This window comes from Cimex lectularius, unplaced genomic scaffold (genome assembly GCF_000648675.2).
Source record: "Cimex lectularius strain Harlan isolate CLEC.00 unplaced genomic scaffold, Clec_2.1 scaffold111, whole genome shotgun sequence".
In the NCBI taxonomy this organism is placed as follows: domain Eukaryota; kingdom Metazoa; phylum Arthropoda; class Insecta; order Hemiptera; family Cimicidae; genus Cimex; species Cimex lectularius.
This window is the reverse complement of record NW_019392681.1, coordinates 314,479-335,866: the sequence shown is the minus strand read 5'-3', so window position 1 is coordinate 335,866 and position 21,388 is coordinate 314,479. Positions and strand designations below refer to the sequence as shown.

Here is a 21,388-nt window from a genome sequence, read left to right as displayed (position 1 = left end):
TGGTTAATTAATAGCTATATGTAGTGTGGAAGGTTTATGGTCCCACAAACAGCTGAGGTAAAAGTTAATATGTCAAATGTGTAATTTATATCTTACGATTATCTTTAGTTACTTGAATAGCTAAACTATCACTATTTGAATTACTAACTACAATGAGAAATGAAAAATTTTGCAAATTGAAATTTAAAATCTTCAGATACACGATTTATAATGTTAAATAATTAGATGTTTTTAATACTGTACTATCAGTTTTGAATAAATTTTTAAATTATTTAATTATGTAATTGGTTACTCATGAGAATAAAAAAGAAAGAAAATGAGTTGTTTTAAAAGTTAATATGTCAAAAAGTGTCACAAGAAAAATAATTTATATTTTATCATTATCTTAATGTTACTGTTTTAAATTATCACAATTACTAACTGCATTGTCAAATGAAAAATTGAAAAAAATTGTGCCAATTGAAATTTCAAATCTTAAGATACGCGAAGTTAAATAAGTTATGTTAAATAAGTGGATATTTTTAAAATGTACTATCTAAACTGATAGTAATTAATCAATTTTTAATTAGCATAACTTTATTTAATATAAATAACAATCAATACAATTACGTGTAATAAATTGTAATTGGTTGCTACTGGGAAGAAAAATGATAGAAAATGAGTTGTTTTAAAAGTTAAGTATCCAAATGTGTCGCAAGAAAAATGATTTATGTCATATCATTATCTTAATGTTGATGTTTTAAATTATCACTACTTGAATAAATAACTACAATGATAAATTGAAATTTATATTCTCTCATTTCAAAATTGATAATGTTAAATAAGCGTCTTTTTTTAAAATTGTAATTTGATCCTGACGTTAAGGATTGCAAACTATTTCGTTTAAATGTTTCATAAACAAATGATTTTACTCTTGCTCTTGAAATACCATTTGACAATAATACATTTATGCACAAATTAAACTGTTTCAAAAGAGTCGAAGTGTAATCAAAAATAAATTAAAAAGTGAGCACCGTTGGGGAATCGATCCTCAGGTGCTCGACAGCGGCAAGGCCCTGTGAAAGGGCTCCTGCTCTGACCAGGAGCTCCGCGCCTCTCTTGCCATCCTGATCCGAAATTTATAAAAAATGGACGTCCCCTGGATTATATTATAATAAAATCTAGTAGTTAATCCACCCTATTTATTTTATTACCCGGCCGGCATCCCTGGAGAGAGGTTTTTTTTAAATAAATAAATTCCGCACCGAACACCATGCTCGAAATACCTTTAAAACCCGAATTAACTCCGACCTTGATTTGAATTGGGGAAGGCTAATAAAATAAAATACAAAGATGATAATTAAAATGACTCGTTTTAATTTGTTCCTTTGAAAAACAGTTATTGAAGGTTATTCTAACGAGTATATGTTGTTAAACAGGTTAATAATAAAATAATAGTTAATTATTGCAATGATTAATCGCGTGCATCACTTAAAAAAATATGCATAAAATTTTTTGCTTAGTTCGGCAGTTAATTTTTTTACCCTTTTTGTTTATTTCCTATTGTAAATCAATCAATCAATACGTACTGTATTGTTTGTACAAGAACAATATACAACAGTTTGGTTCATGTAACATTTACATTGTTTTCTATTTATGTACGTGTATTTTTTTTACATACCAATGTGTGGTATTTAGTGACCGTTAATGATTATTTGGAGGTCGTGAGATGCGGTCTGGTGTGACGTAGGTTTTAGAAAAACATTTTCTTTATCGTGCCAACGTTTCGATCTTTATTGAGATCATCTTCAGGGCCTGGGATTTATAAATATTGTTTAAATTTTACAAATACAAGTAGGGGAAAAAATGAATTTATACAATGCTAGAAATTTTGTATTAAAAATGTATATAAATAAATAAAATGAATTTATACAGTTGGAAAATTTTAGATTAAAAAAAAATTTACAATGCTAGAAAATTTTTGATTAAAAAATGAATTTTACACTGCTAAAAAATTTTAGCTTAAAAAATGAATTTATACAATGCTAGAAATTTTGTATTAAAAAATGTATATAAATAAATAAAATGAATTGATAGTTAGAAAATTTTAGATTAAAAAAAATTTACAATGCTAGAAAATTTTTGATTAAAAAATGAATTTTACACTGCTAAAAAATTGTAGCTTAAAAAATGAATTTATACAATGCTAGAAAATTTTAGATTCAATCAAATTAAGTGACAATACTTTGATTGAATCTAAAATTTACAAGCATTGTATAACCTCATTTTTTCTAATCTAAAATTTTCTAGCATTGTATACATTCATTTATTTATATATATATATTTTTAAAAATCCAAACTTTCTAGCATTGTGTAAATTCATTTTTTCACATCCTACTTGTATTTGTAAAATTTAAACAAGTTTATAAATCCCAGGCCCTGAAGATGATCTCAATAAAGATCGAAACGTTGGCACGATAAAAAAAATATTTTTCTAAATCCTACGTCACACCAGACCGCATCTCACGATCTCCGAATAATTCATACTAATGTTGGTGTCATATACTATTTTTTTGTTTTCTTTTTGTTTTTACGAAGATTCGCAACAGCAGAGGTCATATAAACCCTCAGGGTGCCGGTGTTTTTGAAAAAATAGCCCATTTGTAAGTCGGATTCGAATTAAGGGCCGCTGGATAGGTTTGAACCGTTGTAAACAAAAAAATCAAATTTATAGTATTTAAACCTTAATTGATTGACACTGATGATAACTGAAGTTTGAAAAATTAAGTACCTTTTCTTAATGATCATTAATACAAGAAACTTTTCTATAAGTAGTTCTGTCAGTATCTTACATTAAACTATAGACAAAAACGTTAAAAATTCCTAACAAATTCTCGTCTAAGTGATTCCTTATTTTGTTTTCTTAGAGTTAAAATAAAATATTATAAATGGCCGACGTGATTTTGTACACTCACAGCACCAAATAAATAAATAAAATAAAACACAAAGGACTCGAACAGGATTTTTCATGCTCTTTTCATTGGTGTAATCAAATTTACACGATTAACATTTTATGTGATACGAGGACTTAATGAAAGGTTGAAGTAACTTGTAAATTGAAAGATCTCGAATAAAATTGAAAATCAGACTTTGGACAATAGAACTTTTTAATTTGATTTGCCTTCTAGGATAATTTCTTGCGGTAACGGCGTCTGTTCACTGGTCACCCTGTACATCAGTTCATTACTATTTTGCGTAGAATGTAAAAATAATATGCAGTATTTTATTAAATGAGATGGTACAAAAGCGAAAGCATGCTTCCAGTAAAGTAGGCCAAAAAGAATTGACAATGAAAAAAAATATTTTTCAGCACCCTATAAACCCCTTAAATACGTATGGATTCGCAGGGGCAATTGTTTTATCCCGATCTCTTTAAAAAATCCTAACTCCTTTAAATTCTATCGAAAGCTCTACAACCGCTGGAAAACTGAATATATCGGGTCATATGGTATGCTAAGTGAGAAAATTAAGGATGAAATCAACAAAAAAGTGTTTTATTTTATATCTCACGACGGCCACTTTTATGAGATTAATCGTAGTTTATATAGTTATAAATTTCTGTAAAGCAGAATGAAGAGAAGCAGTATGTACTTTTGAAAAGAATAAAATCTGTCAGACAAAGATGTCTGCATTCTTTAAGATAGTAAACATTCTGAACATTTAATTGATTTTTAGAAACAATCCTGTAACTTGTAGATCAGTATAGACTTTTCAAAGTTGTCATTATTTTTCGGAAAAAAAATCGTAATTATTAGAAACGCGAAAAATTGGTGAAAAAGTGAAGTATTCAGGATGTTTTTGGTTGCAGGAAACGAATATTAACTTTTTTCTTGCTCCAAAAATATTTTAATTTGGTTTGTGTCAAAATTGTGTTTTGGCAGCTAGCCATAGTATGGATATAGTAGATATTAATAGAAATTATATTTTTTTCAGTAGATTAAGAAAGTAGTTAATACAATTAAGGTTTTAGAGAGGACCGCAATGGCCGAGTGGATAGGGTGTCAGACTCGTATTGTCACGAAAGCGGTCCTGGGTTCGAATCCCGTTGCAAAGACTAGGATTTTTAGTTGTAAATAAACAAGTGAAAGTGTTGTAACAGATAATTAATTGGACGTTAAGCTCTCCTGTTTGATAGGATTTACTGTACTTTATTTCTTTTTCTGTTTATGAGATTAGGCACATAATAACATTGAATAATTAATTTATTTTGTATCAACTCTTACCTGTATTATAAAGCTTTATTTGTATATTTACCAATCAACGAAAATTTGTTGGTATCATTCAGGATATGTATACATTCTGATCTTGACAGCTCACTTTTAATGAAATATATGGTGCGGAATTACTTCAGAGTACATTTACACAGAAAATTAATATCGTTTTCGGGAACAATTTCATTACTTGTATGCTATGTGAAATTTTACGTTTTGTAGTAAATGGGGCATGTGTTAGTTTCTAAATATACCTCGTAGTTTGGCGTGCTTTGCGGAAGGTTAAATAATTTTGCTTAGTGAACCGAAACACAGAACGGACCTCTAGACAAATTAAATGTTTTAAGTTTTTTCGTTACTGGTATTTCATATAAGAGTAAAAATGTATAATTTTTATGTCAAGCGTGGTCGACGAAGGTCAAAGTCAAACCACACTTGGCATAAAAAATATAAATAACTTAGGTTAACTAAGCTAAAAAAAACAAAAAAACAACCAAACTTGTAAACTAAAAACATTTAGTAGAAATGTTCATTCACATTTCGCCTGAACAAACGCCAGTTTTCAATGGTTTGTAAGCGATAGTCGAAGAGTAGATTTCACCTAGATACTTAAAACTACTGACTTTTATTACTTAATTAATTCCCATTGGTCACAATTACAATAAAATCATACAACGCGAGCTTACGAAAATGGGATGACCGATTTTAATGAAAACTTTTCTATTGGTGATACTAGGTCGGACAATATTAGACACGTGGCCGAGCAATCTTGCCAATGGGTCCTAAGAACCGAAATTAAAACAAAAAACAAAACAAACAATTTAAATAATTTTCTGTGTGATTTTATGCCTTCGCTGTGCATGTATTATGTTATTATCAGTCGATTTTTTTAACCATAGGTTAAGAAAATATGAAGCAGGATTGTATTGAATGTGATTAGCTGTATAAAAAGTTACAAAAACCATGCTTTCTGTAGAGTAAGACGTTTTGTGTAATAATTTCGCTTCGTTTTAAGTATCCTTTAAAATCCCTAAATACAAATTTTCAGAAGAAAGATTAGGTTGGATTCGCGGGGGGGGGCAATTTTTTTATCCGATTTTATCCGAATGTTATTCCAACTGTCAGAAAGCTAAATATCTCATGTTTTACCTGAGGTCAACAATGTTTAAATGTTAGGTGATGTGATTTTTAGGGTTTTATTCCATATCTCCGGTTCTAATTTATTTACGAAGGCAATCTGTTTCATTACATGTAATGTTCTAAACACCAGTGATGTTGCTTATGGGTTGATGGAGTTGTTTCAACGTTTCTAAGTCTTGGTTAAGATGAAATGCAAGTGTCATGAGCAGGATTCGAACCCAGCCGAAGGTATATCTTAGATTTTTTAAATTTTGTTGAGTAATAACGAAAATCCATTATATTTCGTGGTCCGATTGACCAAATAAGTTCTTTCAATTAATTAATCTTTATGTAAGCTATTGGTTGAAATGAAAAAGTTAGTGTCACGAGCGGGATTCGAACCCACGACCTTCGGCTAAATACGCGCTGCTCTACCACATGAGCTATCGTAGTTGATGAATTGATCCGTTCGGACACCATCTTCCCATCTCAACCTACCTTTCGAATTTTCTCTCTTTGAAAAATGGCCAAAAGGAGAGAAAATTCGAAAGGTAGGTTGAGATGGGAATTTGGTGTCTGAGTGGATCGAAGTCACGATAGCTCAAGTAGTTAGAGCAGTAGCGTATTTAGCCGAAGGTTGTGGGTTCGAAACACGCACTAGTTTTTTCATTTCAACCAAATCCTTACAAAAAAAGATTAATTAATTGAAAGAAGTAATTTGGTCACTTAGACACTAAATATTATTGGGTTATTATTATTTTAATTAATTATACTTTTAATCTAAGTCTTCGTTGAGATGAAACGCAAGTGTCACGAGCAGGATTCGAACCCAGCCGAAGGTATATCTTAGATTAAAAGAGTAATTAATTAAAATAATTAGTACGGTCAATTGCGACTAATGAATAAATATATGGATGAAAATAGTTATTACTTTTTTTACGTTTTTTTTCAAAGTCGGAAGCGATTGAAATAAAAAATTTGAGAGAAATTGTTTTTTATTTTTACACAAATTTGTATTCAGAATTTTTTGGTAGTGCAGAAAACGTATATAAACTGTTTTCTTGTAAAAAATAAAAAATGAACCTGTAAATTCTCATCGTCATCATCGGTCTTCGATCTGTTTTAAATCGGAGTATAACTACATATGTTACCCATTGAAATATATTATTATTTCCCTTTAGCTTATAATCATAAAGTCTGTTGTCAATTTGAAAATTAAATTCTAGCCTTATTCGCCTACAACCATCAAAAGCTACAAGTTTTGAAAAAATAAAGGACAATTTTTGTATACAACAAAATACCCCGAGGAAAGCGTAACAGTCAATTGTTTTTTTTACCTTCTAAACGGTGAAAGTTTAGAAAAAGCCAATTGGCCAATTGGGATTTTATATTATTTTTTCAAAATGTTTTGTGACTGGATCCGTCAATCCGGAGCGAATAGACGAGTCGGTGCTAGGCTTAGTTTAATTAAATAGCAATTAATTAAGCTAGAATTTAATTAGTCTAGTCTGCTTGCTGCTTGAGCTTTCATTGGATTCAAGTCTATTGTTTCTAGTTCCCATATCCTACAACAGTTTGTTTTCCTCTATTCTATGTCCGACTACATTTAACTTAAAACTACGAATATTGAAACATAATTATTGACAGTGTAATTAACGTAAAATAAAACTGAGCCAATTTTGCTTTTTAACTAAGGATATATTTTTTTAGCACTATTACATGGTTATTGGCATATTTAAAATTGTTGGAAATTGGACAAGCACATACGGTATAAATTGCAATATTGGTTATGAGCATAATATCATTAGCCGAAGGAAATTCAAGCGATTTGCATAGCCAGGACTAGGTGTATGGTTCTGCTTTTGCCTATTATTAGATTTAGGGAGTTGGCCATTAAATTAAACGACACAGCGTTATTTATGGTAATTGTAACGTTAGGAATTTGAATAAGTGAAAGTGCGGTGTTTGTTTGCCCTGGGACGAAATTAACAAGACAGAAGGTTTATTGTGATTAGAGCGAACCTCTTACGGCCCACAAGAAAACAGCCGGCATCCCGACGAGACCCGGGTTTTGACTGGTGTAAACAAAAGATTGACCGTGCCTGATGAGAAAGTGGGGGTGGTTGCACAACTTTGACAGGGCCTTGGGTGATGACACTGTATATAATATGTGAACATCCTACGCTGAGGACATCAGTTGGTTTCGCTCTCAAGATCACCAACAGCCATGCGGTCCCCATTGCCGGTTGCAGTCGCACTGATCGTCCTCACCATTCATGTGAGTCATTCAAATTTCATATTTGATGTCTAGGGCATACTTCTGGGTTCTCTTTAAACCATAACATCCAAATATTTATTTTTAAATCAAATTGGACCAATCAATACTCGCTGTGCTATCAAACGTTGCCATTTTGATCCTCCATCTGGTTAACTTTTGCCAAGATGAAATTTAACTTTTTTAATTGCTAAAATTTTCATTACCGAGAGTGATATAAAATATTTCATAGAAAAACACTTACATTGTTGTGTTTTTACTTCGCAATAAGTCATAACATAGAAAAATTATTCAATTTATTCAATTATTCAAATTTCAATTATTCAAAATTATTTTTTCGATAACTGTTGGACCAGTTATGTTAATGCTGTTATGAAACATCTTTGCTAAGATGACATTTTCAAACTCGCAGTTTTTCTTTTAGGTTTTTGCATCGTTTTGTTGAAATCTATCAATAAATGTTTTTGAAATGTCAAAAATAAGATAAATATTACGAATAAATTAATTTAAAAAATATATTAATAATCATTTATTATGTATAATAATAATTCAAAGTTAAAAGTTTTACCAGAAAATGCACAACTTAAAAATGGTACAGGATGGCAAAAATTTCGCAAAATCGTGAATTTGACAGTTAAAAACACCTTCAAATAATAAATCATAGTGTTAGAAATATTAAATTTTTCTGTTAAACATTTCAAATTCTAACCAACTTGTTTGTTTCTACAAATCATGAAGATTAAAGAATCTACCTATATATTAAAAAAACGCATAAAACAACAAAACGGAAATTTTGTCTTGGCATGGAATAGATGGAAAATTTTCGATCACAAATGACATTGCTTGAGAACAGAGCGAGCTTAAGCGGACCTGAATTTATTAAAAATGAATTATATCCGTCATGATTTATCGCCAAGTAAAACGGAAAAGGTGAACTTTTTTTTAAAATGGAAATCGTTTTGAAGAATACATTTGGAATTGATACATTTATGAATTTAAACCAAAAAATTAAATTAATTTATTTCAAAGAAAATTATATCCAAAATCACTGGAAATAAAATCTTTACATAATTTTAAAAAACCCGCAATATCTTGAATTTTATTTAAAAAAAAAATACTCGTTCAATTAATAAGGCATATAACAAATAAATTTTTATTTTCAAATTTTTCAAAAATTCTTAAATGTTTTTTATTTTCATCAGTGTTCATAAAAATGGTTTTTTTAATGGAAACCTGCAAATCTTCTTTTTTACCTACAATATATATCGATATAAACATTGCAAAGTTTTAATGGCCTCATTATCTCTCTACTCTATTCCAAAGTAATTTTTTTAAATTCTTAAATCTCATTTTAAGAATTCTTTATAAATATGTTCTATTTAAAACCCACTCAATTTTCTGTTTGAGTCCAATTTATATAAACATTATTAACAATTTGGACATTGCGAAATTTCTTTGTTTTTAGTAAATACATATATGTTTTATTTCGAAAAGTGGTCTTCTGTTTTTTTTAATATTAATTTTATTTTATTGCAAAAGGATCACAATTTCTTTTTTCACAATGCTTTTAAAAATTGCTTAAATTGCTTGTTTTATATCAAGTATTGTTTTTGATATATATTATTTGAAAAATAAATTATATTCTTCTTTGTTTAGATACGCAAATATTTTATTTCCAAGAGTTTTTGAAAGGTTTACAAAAACGTTCACGTTTAATTTTTTATTTTGTAATAAATCATTACAAAATACTATTGACGAGTAATATCCGCTTATATTTGCTCTGTTGTCGAACATTATCATTTGTGGTTGTCCTCCTTCTATCTTATTCTTCTTTATTCTTATTTTATTCTAATTTACTCTAAGACGAAATTTCCTAGCTTATTAAAATTTCTTTTTTGTAAGTTTTTCGTTTCCAATACTGATTTTCTATAAAAGTTCCTAGAGTTTCTGTTTTAATTTCCAATAAATCACATCATATCAATTTAATTTTTATGAAATTATCGTCTGCTGATACTATTTTTTGTAAAATCTTGGCATTCATTTCACAAATCATTCATTCATTTTTGCTTAACATTTTTAAATATTCAATTCCCAAAAGTGTGCTTATAAAACGTTTTATAATGACAAACGTACACATTTTCTTATAAATTATAGAAAACACTCTTCATCTGATCACAAGTGAAAGATTAAATTTAACTATTTTTATCCCAAATTATTAAACGTTCCATTTTCAAGTTTTCTTAAAAAAATTATATGTTTTCTATACAAAAACACGTAAATACTCATTTTAATTTTCCTTAACTTTTTACCAAGCCGATATTTATTCTTAAATAAAATTTAGTAAGATAATGATTTCTCTATTGTAAAAAATTGCCATTTTGTTTGTCATCTATTCCAAGACGAATGTTTTCTTAATGTTTAAACATTTCATTACCGATATCATAAAAATTCTAAGGAAAAACATTTATAAATAGATTTTGGTCCGCTTTATACCCGCTCAGTTGCCATTGTGGTATTTCAATTTTATTTTTTTAAATACAGGAATGTATCTAATTTTGTGCTTAAAATTTTGATGTTTCATTTTAAAATTTTTTCAAATACGGGTTCTATCGGTAAATGTCCACATTTTTTGTTTTATTTGTCATAATTCATAACAAGTATGAATAATTAAAAAAAAAATCCTTGTCCGCTTATGCTCTGTAATCAAACATTGTCATTTGTGAACGACCTGATTGTGCATTTACTCTTTGCTAAGATGAACTATCCATGCTTTGAAACAAATGTAGTCGTCTTTATTGTTTTCAAATGTTCTTAAAAAATTTTGTTTTGAACAATTCATTCCACATTTCAATATTTTTATTCACTAATAAATTAGTATAGAAAACACATTTTTTATTCAATTCTAATTCGTTTATGCTCGCTTGTTTACAAACGTCATTTTATATTGGCCTCATTAACCATCTTCTCCATACCAAAGTGAAATTGCTCTTCTTTTTTTTTTTAAATTTTTAAATCTTTCACTTTCAAGAATGTTATGTAAAAATCTCCTGTTTAAAACAACTCATTTTTCTGTTTTAAATCATATATCAAACAATAAAACACTAAGGATAAAAGTTTTTTTAACATCTTCTGGTCCGGTTTAACGCGTTTTGTTGTCATATACGCCATTCTACTTCACCAATTCACCGTTTCAGAATGAAATATCATCATTTTTTTCGTAACAACAAAATATGTTGCCGAGAGGGAAAAAGAGGGCGAAAAAGACGGAACATTCGAAAGATCGTAGGTTGAGATGGGAAGTTGGTGTCCGATTGGATCGAAGTCACGATACTCAAGTTGTACAGCACCGGCGTATCTAGCCGAAGTTCGTGGGTTCGAATCCCGCTCGTGACACTAACTTTTTCATTTCAACCAAAACCTTACATAAAAATTAATCAATTGAAAGATGTTATTTGGCCAATAGACCACTAAATATAATGGATTTAAACACAAACGTTTCTTTACGGAGAGTCGTTGAAAGTTTTTGCCTGTTAAATCGACTTTTTCTTATAAATCAAAACAAATGACAGTAATCTTTAATAAATTTTGGTCCGCTTATTCTCGCTGTACTCTCTAACATTTTCATGTTTGATCGACCTCATTATATTCTCTGTCCAGATAAATTTTAACAATTTCCAAATAAAACGCTTTAAACTAGCTATGTATTGAAAAACTTTTCACATTTATTTTTACTAAACAGTAAATCATATTCAACGAAAAATCCGTGCTCGATATTTACTTACAAATATTTTAACAATAAAATTACACCTTTATTTATTATTTTGGCTTATGTTTACACTTTTGTGGAACTATTTTTTGTCCGTTAATTTTATTAATACAGCTCTTAAACTTATCAACACTGTTTTTACTTGATCGCAGGAATAGCTTTTCAACTCCACAAAATAAAAAATAATCAGTTTTATGATTAAAAAACAAAATAAAATAGAAATGTTAAACTGACGGCGATGTTTTACCACTGATGATGTTACCACTGCCTAATGATTTTATAAGTGATTATAATATTCTTAAAGCATGTTCGATAAATAAATTCTGAACGAGTAAGAACATTGAATATATTCAATATAATATATATTATATTGAATATATTCAATATAATATATATTATATTAATATATATCCATTACTACTTTGTTCAAGTCTTCCTGTAGGATCCCTCAGTTTTTCATCAATTTTTAAGTATAAAGTTGATTAATTTATGACACAATAATGTTCAGCCAAATTGCTTGATTAAAAAACTATATATTTTGTATTATGGATTTTAAGTATATTGTATTCAGTAGTATTTACTATTAAAAAAAATATTGGTATTAAGTTTTTTAACATTACAGCTGCTGTGGGAAGAAGCTTTAAAATAAAGAAGAATATTTAAAACCAACGGCAAAACTTTTCAGACTGTTATAAAGAATGAAGTAAAATAAAATTTATATTTCAGGTTTCCGGAAAGAACATCAGATCGGGGAAGAGCTGCAACTGTGGTAAGTAGGAAACAGCCCCACAGGTTTCATGTGCTCCAACTTCTAAATAATTCGTTTACCATATAACAACTGTTTTATGATAATCAGACTAAACCGTTTTTATCGTATCAAACTTAACTGAAACGTTCGAATTTTTTATATTTAAATTTAGTTGTATAAATGAGACAGTATTTCAAGACGTGTTTCACCCGTCCAATAATAAAACATTAAAATTCCAACTCCTTTTGAAACAAACGCTGGCTCAATTCTTTCAAAATATCTTCGTTGAGAAATGACTTTTGTAATTCGAAAGACTGCCTTTTGGTATTCTCAGCGGTATACGGTTAGCATAATTATAGCCCGGAAATGGAATAACAATATGCAGTTTGCTTAGACTGTCACCTTTTTGAATATTAATTATAGGAACAGTTTAGGGAAATATGTCCTCTATTAACCCACTTTTTATGGATGAGTAATTACTCTTTTCAAAATGTTCATTTCAGTATATATCTTTCATATTTGACAAGGTTTTTATTTAAAAATTGCTTTGGTTTATTGCAAATAAACTACCAACTATAAAAAAATTATTGTGATTAAAAAGTATTTGATTTAATATTTTCATACTGTCATGATCACAAAAGGCTCGTACTTGCCTAATTTTGTATTGAGATTTTTCATTTTTGATAAACCCGAATTTGCATAGGAATCAACAAAAAACAAAAAAAAAGTATTCGTTTATCTCGGTTGAATCCAATAGGAGAGTAAGAAGGAAATATTCGATAGAGGGTTACACCAGCGGTCAGCCAAAACAATAAATATAATCTGATATCGGTGAGGGTCGACATTGGAAACAATTTCAGCAATTACGTCTGTTTTTTGTTGTTGTTGTCGCTGGTGTTTCATCCCGGTTTTTGTATAATTTCGTTAAAAGGGCAAAAATTCAATCCTCAATCGGGTTGTATCGTTTGCAACACCCAGGAACACGCTGAAAATTAGTTGTAATCCGTTTAGCCGTTGATTTAAATTTACTGCCGTCTCCTTTTGCAGAAGGACGCACGGCGCTTTTGCATACATTACCAGCATTACTTATCCACTTCCTTGGGTATCCCGGTGAAAAACTAAATATTTCTTCGATCACAATAGCCGATTATTGGGGGCGTCGGTGGCCACAACGGCTTAGGCATTGACACAGCGGTCATAACTGTAAAGTAAAAGTCCCGGGTTCGAATCTAGCGGGCATTCAAATCCGACATACTTAAAATTTTTTTTCTTACAAAACACCGACTCCCCGAGGGTTGAAATGACCTCTACTGTTGCGAACCCTCGTAAAAAAGAATTAAAGAATATATAATGTCCTTAAAAAATGTCCTTGGTTCGAACCCGACATACTTACAAATGGGCTACTTTTCAAAAGCACCGACAACTCGAGAGCTGATATTTATTTAATTTATTTTAATAGATAGACGCATAAATGATAAAAACATGCTATTCCATGATAACGGCAACTGCGTGAATGCCATTATAAAAGATTTATATTGGTTGTGCTCCAGGGGCTATCAACAGCTAGGACATTTCATCCGCCAACGCAATCAGTCTCTAGATTCAAACTCACTTAAGCATTCCTACTTACATATCCTTCACTCAGTTAAGGTGGTGGAGTACTTGATATTCCATCATCACCCTTTACACATACTGTATAGCTAATATGGTCGATGGGGTACTCCATATTCAGCCATCGTCCTACGCCACACACTCACTCTAATAAATACATTCACTCTCCACAAAAAAACGAAACAAAAAACAGAAGATGAATTCAAATACAATTAGTACTTTTTTTTAATTTTCCACCTTACCAATCCATCAGCCCCGGTTTTTTCTTTCCTCCATCAATTTCTTTAATTTGAAAAAAACAAAAAAACAATTCATTTCAAAGTTCTCGCTACTAAATCGTAGTTTTCAATGGTATCAACGGATCCGTCCAAAACTTTTTACTTATCAATCGATACTTACTTATCGGACTTATCATTGTGTATATGAAGCAAGGTCGTGAAATTTTAAAAAATCAAAAGAAAAAGAGGAATAACTCCGAAACTGTTGAGATTCGGACCATAGTTAATTAGAACTTTTTGGTTCCACTTTGAATATAGAATTTACAGGCAAAGTTTGTAACACGACTAATATATATATATATATATATATATATATTAAAAAAATAACAGTCCTATTTTCTAAAATGCACCATTTCCATATCGGGTGGCATTTTTACACGCTCTTTATATGGAGCCAAAAATGACATCCTTCAATTAAGGGGGACACATCGAACAACTTTTCCCTACACTCCAGACGCAGGCTTTGGTCCAAAATTAAATGTCCGTGTGGCAGCCTTTGTTTTAGTTAGTGTTTAAATCTAAAACCAGTGACATTTTTATGCAGTGTAATGAACACTTTCACTCTTAATAATCACAAAAAGGAAATAGAAGATGGGGTATCAATTACTATATAGAATAAAACAGTGCTTGGGAAATCGTGAGATGGGGTCTGGTGTGAGGTAGGTTTTAGAAAAACATTTTCTTTATCGTGCCAACGTTTCGATCTTTATTGAGATCATCTTCAGGGCTCAAAGCGTTTGTTTTCCTGTAGATGTGTCATTCTTGCCTGTCTTGTTGACCGCATCTCACGACCTTCAAAAAATCATCAACTAAAGGTCACTAAACACCACACACACTAAAGAAAAGTGTATTATTTCATTTTCTGTCTTCCTCTCTTTTTTTCTCAGCGAGAAATTATTGTAGAGTAGTGGATTATAAACTAGTGCTGTTATACAAATCTTTTATGAAAAAGGCAATACCACCTTAAAACATTTTTGTATCGGTTCCATATGAAATCTATTATTTGTCTGATTCCAACATTAATTAGCATAAACGTACCAGCATTCAATGTGTTACCACGTTATTCATAAGGACAATAGACATGCCACCCTCCTTGATTCTATTTATGGAATACATATTTTACTTAAATAGGCTGTAGTTAAGATGTCATTTTATTTATTATTTAAAACAATTTTTGTGTAATACATGTGAAAAATATATTTTTTAAATATATTTTCATAATCGAAAGGATTGTGATACATTCTAAACCGAAATTTTGTTTTAACCCATGTTTTTTCTATTGCCGACTGATATTATAATAATTTAATAGCTATTAATATTAACTGTGTTTTAAAAGTGTGTGGAGTGGGAGACCGTAAACAGAGAATAATCGGTGGGAAAAGATCGGAGGCTCATGAATTCCCTTGGATTGCAAGTCTGAGCTTGAATGGCACTTTTTACTGCGGAGCATCACTTCTTACGAGCAGACATCTACTCACCGCAGCACATTGTCTGTACGGGTAAGAGTAATACTATAATAATAATAATAACAACAATTGTCTGCCGTATTGGCGATTTCTTGTTTAACTTTGTAAAAAAAATAGTAAATTTTTGCCTATATATCATGCCAAGATTCGTCCTGGAAGTGAAATCGTCCCCGCTTTATAAATTGCACCCGAGGATGAAAAATATGTTCGGAATGTAAATGACAGGTTGAAATATAATAATTGTCCTTAGCCTTACAATGTGCCCAACTTTTATGTTTTGACTTGTTTATGCTATTTCAAATTTAAACGCCGTGCAATTTCGCATTTCCCCCTGACATTCTTTAATAAATCGATCTACACTGTGAATTTTTTCGGTTGTTTTTCTTTTTTCAGTAAGCGTTACACCGACATAAGAGTCGGACTGGGCGAACACGACAGGGACCAGAAGAACGAGCCGGGGAAGAGGCTTCTCAAGCTGAAAAGGGCCACAATGCACGAAGGGTTCAGCGTTGTCAAGATTCAACATGATATCGGAATTATCGAACTAGAAACTCCGGTCGAACACAACGGCCCTTTTATAAGGACGGCCTGTCTTCCAACAACAGGTAAAACCATTTTAACCATAAATTATTATTATAAACTAGTACCTCTGCCCTCTATAATCCAGGGGGCTGTATGTATGTGAGATGATGATGATTATGAACGCTTTATTTATCAATCACACAAGATTGGGTCTCAAGGACCATTCTGTCATCTAATGTAAAATACAATGGTTACTTAGTTTACTCTTTTATTAATTCATTAAACATTAATTATTTCTAATAACCTGGTTTTTGTGGTCAATATGTTACATCCATTCGTTTTACATTGACCTACATATGTATTTACTTTATATTGCCTAATAAAATAAATATTCTAGTTTACTGAATAATTTAGCCATAATAATATAATAACTGAGAAAAATACTTTTTCCATGCAGAGAGATAGATAGATAGAGATAGAGATAGATAGATAAATAGATTGATAGATAGATATAGATAGAGATAGAGAGAGTGAGAGTGAGAGAGAGAGATAGAGAAACAGAAAGTGAATGTGAATGTGAATGAAAGCATTTCCTTGTTGAATTCATATCATACTAAAATTTTTATTTATTTATTTTTTTTCTGACCTTACTTTATGCATTGGCCAAAGAAATAATTATATGAAACCCGATGCATTTATTTATTATTGCTAAACAGATAAATAAATTATTATATATTTGTATACTTTTACAAATAAATGAACTGGAGTAAGTTTTCCTACATTTTGACATTATGTTGGTTTATTTCTAAATAGAGAGCGAGCGAAAGAGAATAGATATGAAAAAGATAGATATATAGATAGGTTGAAAGGGAGAGAGAGGGAGAGGGAGAGAAGGAGAGAGAGAATGAATGAATAAATGCATGACTGAATAAATGCAATTCCAACAGAAAGGGTAAGAAAAAGAAAAAGAGAGGGAGAGAGTGCGAAAATAAAGAGAAACAGGGAGAGACAAAGAGAAAAACAAAAATCTAAAGAGCGGATATACAGAGAAAGGAGGAAAGAGGGAGAGGGGGAGAGAGTGAGAGGGAGAGAGAGAGAGAGAGAAAGAATGAATAAATAAATGCATGACTGAATATCATCTAATTTTAAATTCTTTCAAATTTATGTCACCAACGCCCTAAAGTGAAAATACATTGGTAATTATTTTATGTCACTACGTCCTAAAGTTACTGTCAAAAAAATTATTATTACACAATTATAATCATCCAAAAGTGATTTATTTCTTTATTTTTTGAAACATAAACATATTATTGCTACACAATAATTATTTTTTGGTATTTAAGAATACCAGAAAAATAAAACAGCTTAAAATGATATACCAATTTTAATTCTAGAGAAAGAAAGAAACAGAGAGGGAGAGAAAGAGAGAGATAGAGAGAGAATGACAGTGAAAAAACAAAAAGAGAAAAAAGAATGAGAGTGTGAAATAGAGAGTGAGAAGGAAGTAGAGAGGTGAAATGAAACAATCATTTTTTGTTGAAATCATTGACATTTTAACCAATAATCGTTAGTTTGTTTGTTTCCGATTCCGGTCGACCTAACATCCCAAGTCAATTGGAGGATAATTAAAGTTAGTCTTACCATAGTTGTATCAGGATAAAGATAATCCGTTAACTTATCGTAATTTACGTGTAGATTAATCATTTATAAATAATCAATTTTTGTATATCGATTTACACGTCACAACCTATTACCGCAGCTTGTTGCTTACGTACTGTTACGATAAATCGTTTTACACTGTCCAGTGAACGCCAATTATTCCGGTTTGGACGGGATCGTCGCCGGATGGGGAAAACAGAAGGAAAACGGCCCAACGACGCCGATTTTGAGAAAGGTCACCATACCGCTTTTGACGAGGGAAGAATGCGCCACAGGATACGGTTACTGCCCGAAGAAAATCCTCGAGACCAATTTCTGTGCTGGTCAGCCCGGCGGAATGAAAGACGCCTGCCAGGTAACCCAAAACGGCTCGATTTGTTCTTGCTCAATGTTATTTTATTATCATTCAAGATAATACGTTGATATTAATTAAAGCAGATAAACAGTAAAAATCATAATAATGATTCATTAGTCAAATCAGGTGTATAATTATGTGTATTCGTCTATGTTGACTTGTAACGCTTTTTCAGGGTGACAGCGGAGGTCCTATTCACCTAAATCACACTGCACCAAATCACATGGAACTTATAGGTAAGTTGTACTTACATTTTTTACTTTGCTTTACCCTTAAACGCAATGTGACTTTTCTATTTGAAAAAAAAAAAGCAAAATATGAAAGATCGCATGTACATGACCATGAAATTCCACGGACAAAATCAATCCGCCAAAGTTTCTCCGCGGTCCAAATTTTAAACAGGCTGAAGTGAAAACCTTGCTGTTTTAATTTAAAACTTAAACTTACGTAAAATAATGGCAAAAAGATGGAAAATTCGAACGTTGTAGGTTGAGATGCAGAGTTGGTGTCCGAGAGGATCGAAGCCACGATAGCTCAAGTGGTAGAGTAGCGGCGTATTTAGCCGAAGGTCGTGGGTTCGAATCCCGCAAGTCACACTGACTTTTTTTTATCTCAACCTTACATAGAAAGAATAATTAATTGATTGAAAAAAGTAACTTGGTCAATTGACTACGAAAACGTAAGTGGATTACGTAAAAGAGTTAAAATGGTTTCACCTTTGGAAAGGTTTTGTTGCTTCCGCATAAATATAATTTATAATAATTATCTTGATGTTGCTTTATTATGTTGTCCACTTGTTTACCCTGAAGCACTTAAAAATGAAAAAGCGCGTCTATTAGAGATTTATTTGCCAACAACGTCGTTGAACAGGGAAAGTTTAGCTTTTGTAACTAATAGTTTTGCAGGCAAGCTATTTTCTCTCATTTCCTTTTATCCACTTTGTTCTTAGAATCAAGAAAACAACTTTTGCTACTTTCTCTCTAGGTTAAATAACACCTCTTGTATTGAAATATTTTTATTTTATTCGAGGAAAAGATTAGAAAATATGATTTGGAGGAAATTTGCGATTTCTGTTCAGACTAAACAGAAACTTTGCGCAGTTTATCTTGTCTGATCCAAATGTGGATAGTTATGCACAACGTCGTCAACATTCAGCTACCTGATTCAGTAACATACTTCTCGATATCATCTATACAGCTGACTTGGCGATAGCTAAAGTTTATTTCCTAACTCGTCTCCTGTCCAGGGTCACTTTCCGGGGAGTACAACAATACCGACAATACAACAATACATTAACAATGAAAAATCTTGTTCATCAACTAACAAGGCGCTACTGGGGGTGTCGGTGGCCGCAACGGTTTAGGCGTTGACATGGCGCTCATCACTGTAAGGTGAAGGTCCTGGGTTCGAATCCAGCGGCCGTGCATTCGAACCCGACATACTTACAAAGGGCTTCACCGGCACACTGAGGGTTTATATGATGTCTGCTGTTGCGAACCCTCTTTAAAAAAAATACTAGTTAGTGACCAAACAAATTATAGTACTATACCTAGAGCAGACCGATGTGGATTCCCCACATATACTTAAGAGACAAACTTACAAGATTTGGACATCTACGAAGCCAGTTCTTCTGACTGAAAGTCCTCAGACGGATGTAAATGATCCTTATTACACCCAGTACCCACAATCACCTGAATATTTCTTTCCTAATGTTCCATCTTAACTTTTCGATCCTTTCTAGTTCTTTAAACACTATCTCTTCCTCAGTATCTTTCACGTCACATTAAACGACGATGGAGTTGTGTCGCCTTTTACACCTCACACTCTGTACACAGTAGAAACTTTGTACTTTTAACTTTCACTGTTTTTTGTCGCAGGGATCGTGTCCTGGGGAAGAGGCTGCGGCAGACCCAACTACCCCGGTGTCTATACACGTGTTGACAAATACACGTCGTGGATACAGAAACAGATCGGCGACGAATGCACCTGCACGCCACCGGCGAACTGAAACACTGCGTTGATCTGCATACCCTTCCGATACTCAGTTAATTTATTCACACCGCATAAACCATCGGGCGAGCTTTTGTCGTGCGATGGGAAGTAGGACGAACAGCACGTCAAGTGGGCTAACGGCGGGAAACAATTTGTCATTCATTCTGACGTCTGCCACAATTTTTCAATTTATTTGTCCGCCATGGATAAACAATGGTTTTTGATGGAAATAACCCGAGTTATGTTTGTTTTTTCGATCCTCTATTGACATATTATAGATTTTTAAAATTTTTGTTTAGAGATAAAATATAAAACAATCTGTACATTCGAAAAAGGTCGTCCTCAAAACTTGGGCTCATAAGATTTGGACATTTACCAGAAGCCAGTTCTTCTGACCAAAAGTTCTGACAACCTCAGACGGATGTTAATGATCCTTATGACACCCAGTACCCACAATCACCTGAATATTTCTTAAATTCACAATACCCTTAAATTTAAATTGTCCACTGAAGATTTAAACCATTATATGCAGATTTAATTAAAAATATATTATCAAAGTGAACTCCCATGAGAGATTTAAACTTAAACATCCATCGAAGTAAATCAATAACTTGCTATTAATCACAATCTTCCTCAAAATGTTCGTTTGCACAGTTTCAAGACTGAAGAATTGCAAATTATTTTGCACCAGCGTCTCGCATGATTGGAGAAAGACAAACTCCTTTGATTAAACTCCACCGTTCTGGAAAGGGGGCATTAATAAATACAGCTTTCTTTGGGTGATAGATTTCATCCGGCAGTCTTATTGATTATTTAACTGAAACCAAAGAGGAACAGTGCCCGGTTAAACAGAAAAACCCATAATTGCATTCCACCCTTTCAGACATCGGACGTGGAAGGGAGAGTCGCTTAATTTCCATGAACCTGCCGAGGTTGACAGCCTTCTTTTCGCAGACAAGCAACCTCATATTTATTGACCAAATAGTTATTATTTATTGAAAAATATACATGTAAAATATCTGTGATAATCTGTTATTTTAAACCTTGCTTTGTTTATAATAAATTAATTATGAATGCAATTGTTATAATTTTTTTCCAACCCTTGATGAAATGAAATTCAAATGTAAGATTTATTAAAATTTATATGATACAAATTAATAATAATGCTTTAGGGATTAATTGACAGATTTACGTAAAAGCCGATGTTTCTTAATGTTGATACAAAAAAGTCTAACATCAATGAAAACGTGACGGCGCTCATCACTGTAAGGTAAAGGTCCCGGGTTCGAATCCAGCGGCCCTGCATTCGAACCCGACATACTTACGAATGGTTTTTTTTTCAAAAAC

The 21,388-nt window shown here is 31.7% G+C and overlaps 1 protein-coding gene across 1 annotated transcript; it reads left to right on the top strand.

Annotated features, from left to right (window-relative positions):
- Positions 1-7,553: 7,553 nt before the first annotated feature.
- LOC106668644 (trypsin-1-like) lies at positions 7,554-21,112 on the top strand. Its single transcript, XM_014397582.2, has 7 exons — positions 7,554-7,647; positions 12,137-12,179; positions 15,384-15,546; positions 15,907-16,118; positions 17,841-18,049; positions 18,225-18,285; positions 19,927-21,112. The coding sequence occupies exons 1-7, from the start codon at positions 7,597-7,599 to the stop codon at positions 20,055-20,057; spliced, it is 870 nt and encodes a 289-aa protein (XP_014253068.1). The 5' UTR covers positions 7,554-7,596; the 3' UTR covers positions 20,058-21,112.
- Positions 21,113-21,388: the final 276 nt, after the last annotated feature.

Coding starts and splice junctions, on each gene's coding strand:
- LOC106668644 (XM_014397582.2), top strand. CDS start 7,597: ATGCGGTCCCCATTGCCGGTTGCAGTCGCACTGATCGTCCTCACCATT. Junction 15,547..15,906: donor GCAGCACATTGTCTGTACGG/GTAAGAGTAATA, acceptor TTCTTTTTTCAG/TAAGCGTTACACCGACATAA. Junction 18,050..18,224: donor GAATGAAAGACGCCTGCCAG/GTAACCCAAAAC, acceptor ACGCTTTTTCAG/GGTGACAGCGGAGGTCCTAT.